Below are 5,000 nucleotides of genomic sequence, written 5' to 3' on the forward strand. Positions count from 1 at the left end.
AATCAGCTGATCATTGTCAACAAAGAGCTTCCAATAGTGAGGAATGAAAATGATATATATTATACATAAGTGAATCAGTCCCCATAGGTACGAAAAATGACTGGACTATCGTCAGAAGAGAGTTTTTGAACGCGTTTCTCTCTAATCAAAATATTATAAAGGTCTATGAGCTATATTCCTCTGAGTGAAATATACAATTATTTTTACTCTTACAGCCACGTTAGGCTGCGCGTCGTGGTAAGTATTGTTAATAACTGTATGAGAAAGTGATCACTCTTGTATGAACTGTCGTCAACGCAAGGAGATAAAATTGCTAAATATTGAGTGGTTTAAAAAATATGCTCTCGTAACCTTTCAAAACAATGGGCTGAAGTGCTGAATAAAAGTGAAGGGTTAAAAGAAAAATATATTGAAAATAAATAAAGATGTCCCAAGAAAATATTACACGTTGGCATTTGCAGATGGCGGATGTTCTTCTGTCTACCTTCACGGTCACAATGCGAACGCTGCCACACGAAACCTTTTTGAATACAAGGTTGCGTGCGAGAGCATTCCACAGACGCCTTGACAAAACGCCCCAAAACGTGAATGGTGAGGCCAAACAATCTTCATTGCAGAGTGCAGTCGAAAACCGTCGTGAACAGAAAACGGGGAGTGGGGTGGGGGGTGAGGCAAGGGAGGGGGAAGGATAGAGGGAGAGGAGAGGTTAAAGAGGGTAGGGGTGAGGGGAGGGAGGTGCACAAAACCGTCAGGTGAGAAGCTTTCAACACAGACCAATACATATATGTTACACCTATATAGCGATCTCTACAATATATTACAGAATGTGAGATGAAGCCCAACGGAAGCACCGCGGAAGAGCACAGTACTTTGGGTGTAATATCTTATTCTGAATAAAAAAAGAAAAAAATATTAACAGTATTACACCGCTAACCTGGTTACAGTACAGAATGATAAAAAAAAAATACGTACAGTGACCCTCCGTTATTGCGTCCACGACCTAACCTCCCGGGGTAATCAAAATACATTCTTAAATATAATTAGAAAAGAGACTAGCCTATGATAAATCCTCCGCCCCCGCCCACCCCGCCGTTCCTTTAAGAGTTAAAACACCGAGCGCATTCGCTATATATATATTACACGCTGGACGTATTAACGAAGGGTCACCCTACCACAAGAGGCCAAGAGGCCGGCCTCACAGCAGCCCAGCAAGCCGTCTTCAACTTCCGGACACTGAGAACTTTGGTTACGAGAAAACTCCGCGAGGACAAGCGAGGACAAATGCCCATGTCGTTCCCTCAGTCACTGGTCCTTTCGCACAGGTTTCAGAGTGGCATTGACGTGTTCGAATGTTTAGTATTGTTAGTATTTATAGTTGTTATCATTATGATAAACTGTTGCAGGAAAAAAATTGACTTAGAATACAGGATCTCGTCCATCGGCCATCCGCGTCGGCTGGCTCGCAGGCCCACGCGTATCCACGTCAGCATGACGTCACTGGCGGTATCATGGCACTGGCCAATCGTCAGGTCGCATTTCAATATATACAAGCGAACGCCGTGACGTCACATTACACACGTGCTTGCTAGACAGTGACACACAGACGGCCAAGTCATAAGTAAGATCTTGGAATTCTAAAACTTTCACTTGAGTAACGAGCACTTGAGTGGTTGGCATCACTCGCGTGAGCTAAAGCACAGGTCAGAGCAAGTGGTGGCAGGACAAGGCGACACTGAACTCGAACCTCATCAGTCTTGCAGAATGAGTCTATTTCCTATATAAAACACAGAAAATATGACCCTTAATGCACTGCGGCCACATGGGAGAGAGACACTATCGTCCGTTCTGCCATCGAACCAGAGAAAGAAATAAAAGATCCAAACCGCTGCCACAGGTTTTTTTAAAGCTCTTTCGTGGTATATTCTAAACTTATATATAATATACACCTCCTCCTTCGAGCCACATCACGATTCCGGATATCTATAAACCGTCACCTGTCTATAGATCCACGATCAGTACAGATAGCAGTCACCAAAGAACACTTTTGTCGTACGAAACAAAATGTACTAGGAACAAACTCACCAGACGCAAGAGTTTTGAAATCGTCCGTAAAAGAAGGAAAAAATATATCATAAAAGAAATCTATAAACAGATATCACTTCTCGAATATATATACCTGTCACAAATCCTTTCATGAAGGATACAAAAAACACAGTCGATAGATACCAACAAAAGGATATACCGACTATCCATGAATCGGTGCGCAGTAGAACATTTAAGCGTCGTTAATTCTGAATGTTCAAAAATGTTGGCTTCGTTTTTCGTCGGAGATTCGGCGCTCAAGATCAGTGTGGTGTTTTGCAAAGAAAACGGGGGGACGTCCTTCTCCCCCCAATAAATACACTGCAAACACAAAAAATCTCACAAAACTGTACAAGTCCCTTGTCATATGTTACATTCAAAAGAAAGGTCCATTGAGATTATATATATTCTCTCTATATATGTATATATTAACACTTCTGACTTGGAACTCTTCCGACAGAATCCGCACGATTTCACTTCCTCAAAAGACAAACGGATTACGTTCCGGTCTGCGTAGAATCAATAACGCAGGTCGTGGGCCGGCGTCCTCCTGGCCGGGTCCTCCTCCTCCCTTCTGACATTTGTGCTTTCGAGCGCGAGGGCCTCGTCTTTGGGCGTGTCTGAGAGGGCGCGTGGGCGTGGGACACAACAGCCGCCCTCGCCAGGTCTCAAAGGAAGGTATTGCTGTGTGGGGCATGAGGTACGGGGAAACGGCGTTCGGTAAGGGGCTGAAGGGGGCCAGGGGCAAGGATCAAGGGCCCACTGCTAGGGAACTGCGCGTGGCATCGTGGGCGCGTTGGTGGGCGTGTTTAGGAGTCGCAGGCGTGAGGGCGAGATGTCTCACGCCAACCGCTCGTCTATGGTGAGCGGCGTCTGGTTGTCGTCCCCGTCCTGGTGTCTCGCGATGTCAGTCGGCGAGGTGTAGTCCGACTCGTCCATGTGATCCTCGAGGTCAGATGTCGAGGACGCAGGAGCTCCGGGCGAGGGCGAGGCCGAGCCGTCGAGACTGAACTCAGAAGTGGGTGTCATGACGGAGGGCAGGTCGCTGCTGGCGCGGCTGGAGGGAGGGTCGCCGTGGGAGTCAGCGCTTAAGAGGTCGGCGCTGAGCAGGTCCTTCTTCAGCATCTCGTCCTTGAAGAGGCCTGTCTTAATATAGTCTCCCTTGAGGGGCTCGGCGCCCGGCGGCAGGAGCTTGGCAAGGTCGGTGAGCCCGTTGTCTCGAAAGTACATCGTTCTCATCTCGTCCCGCTTCTGCCGCATGAGGGCTTTGTACTCAGAGATGCGCATCTTCTTCCCGTCTACGATGCAGGTGCGCTTCGGGCGCGGCCGGTAGCGGTAGTCGGGGTGCTTCTCCATGTGCAGCTTGGAGAGGCGGGACTGCTCCTCGTAGTAAGGCTGCTTCTCCGAGTTGGACATGGCTTTCCATCTGGATCCTGCGGGAGAAAGGAACAGCACGGGTTGAGCGACGTCACACCACACAGGGCTGAGCAAATAAAGTAAATAAGTCAAGCCAATAATAAGGTTCGAAAGCAAAAGCACCGCGATCCCTACCTAAGATCTTGGAGATACTGGAGTTGTGCATGTCAGGGCAAGCCTTGAGGATCTTGCGTCTCTCGTCCCTGGCCCATACCATGAAGGCGTTCATGGGGCGCTTGACGTGCGGCTTGTTATCCCCGTCCTTGCGAGTCTGTCGGATGATCTTGGCGCCGAACATCTTGGCTGCTTGGGGGGGAGGAGGTTGACGATTAGTGTCGTCTTCTTGAGAGTCTCCGAGATACATTTGGAGACTGTTAAAATCTACAAAGTGAGACAAACGGACGTATAGACAGAGGGAAAAAAAGAATGTTAATTTGTACAGCAGATATGTGGGGAAAATATGCATAAAAATCGTCAGAGTAATTGTTCATAATTCAAGCGGCTCTTTCTACTCACTCTGGCAAGTGGTGACGTATTCCTCTTCCTTCTTGTCCTGCGCCGTGTGGGACGAGGACGTGGTGACGGACGTGATCCCGCCCATGGTGCCGCCCAGGGAGGTGAGCGAGGTGAGGGGCGTGGCCGAGGGGAGGCTGAGGCCGCCCATGGAAGTAAGGTGAGGAGGGAGGGAGGAGGGTATGGAGGAAGGCGGCAGGTACATGGGGGGGAAGGCAGGTGGGGGGTAGTGCTTGCCAGGCAGGCCGCCCGCCATGGTGGGCGACGGCAGGGAGCCGAGGCCTTGGCCCAGTCCCTGGCCCAGGCTCTGGCCGAGGCCCCCGAGGATGTCCTTGTGGTCGGGGAGGCCGGGGAAGGGCGGGGTCATGTAGGGCAGGAAGGAGTGCGGCACGAGGGAGGGCGGCAGTCCTGGGGCCTTCGGAGAGAGGGCGCTCATGTCGCTGGGCTTCGGGCTGGCGTCTTTGGGCTTGGTGAGGTTGAGGGGCTTCTCCTCTTGGTGCTCGTGCGAAGAGGGCGTGGGCGTCTGTGCGGGTGTGTGGGCAGTGTGGGCTGCGGAGTTCTGCGAGAGCTGCGCCAACTGGGCGGACGCGGACATCCACGCTGGCACCTGAAGTAGAAGAGAAAACATCCGTCGATACTTCGCTCCTTCATAAAACACCGAGTGTACTCCAGGAACTAATTCTCGCCCCGCCAAATGAGTGCCTACTTCACCTGGAAACCTTTTAGCAGTTCAAACATCGCGTAAAATGTTCATAAAAACCCCCTTCCCAAAAAAGTTAAACGTACCCCTGGAAATGCATGTAAAACAGCGGATTTACCAGCGAGCGAACAAAAATTATCGACAACTCACCGAAGCCGCAACAGAAACCGGTGGAATCTTGGTGAACGTGGCCTCGTGAGGCGGCGAAATGGGCGGCAGCACGGGCGCGGCGGGCGGCGCAGGAGGGGCGGTGTGGGCAGTGCCTCGCAGCCCCTCCAGCAGCGGTAGG

General features: G+C 50.6%; 1 protein-coding gene across 7 annotated transcripts in view; it reads right to left on the reverse strand.

Annotated features, from left to right (window-relative positions):
• The window catches only part of LOC125029290 (transcription factor SOX-6-like), a 132,981-nt gene that overhangs the window by 1,148 nt on the left and 126,833 nt on the right, over positions 1-5,000 (reverse strand). For 5 of the 7 annotated variants that reach the window (XM_047619190.1, XM_047619191.1, XM_047619186.1 and 2 more), the window contains exons 5-8: positions 4,862-5,000; positions 4,015-4,618; positions 3,634-3,879; positions 1-3,515 (exon numbers count right to left, since the gene is read on the reverse strand). The exon at positions 1-3,515 is cut by the window's left edge and continues 1,148 nt beyond it; the exon at positions 4,862-5,000 is cut by the window's right edge and continues 71 nt beyond it. In XM_047619190.1, the coding sequence (XP_047475146.1) occupies positions 2,923-3,515; positions 3,634-3,879; positions 4,015-4,618; positions 4,862-5,000 (1,582 nt within the window). In that variant the 3' untranslated portion in view covers positions 1-2,922. The remainder of the gene's footprint in view (positions 3,516-3,633; positions 3,880-4,014; positions 4,619-4,861) is intronic. The other 2 variants (XM_047619188.1, XM_047619187.1) reach the window with 2 other exon arrangements.

Source organism: Penaeus chinensis, chromosome 9 (genome assembly GCF_019202785.1).
Source record: "Penaeus chinensis breed Huanghai No. 1 chromosome 9, ASM1920278v2, whole genome shotgun sequence".
In the NCBI taxonomy this organism is placed as follows: Eukaryota; Metazoa; Arthropoda; class Malacostraca; order Decapoda; family Penaeidae; genus Penaeus; species Penaeus chinensis.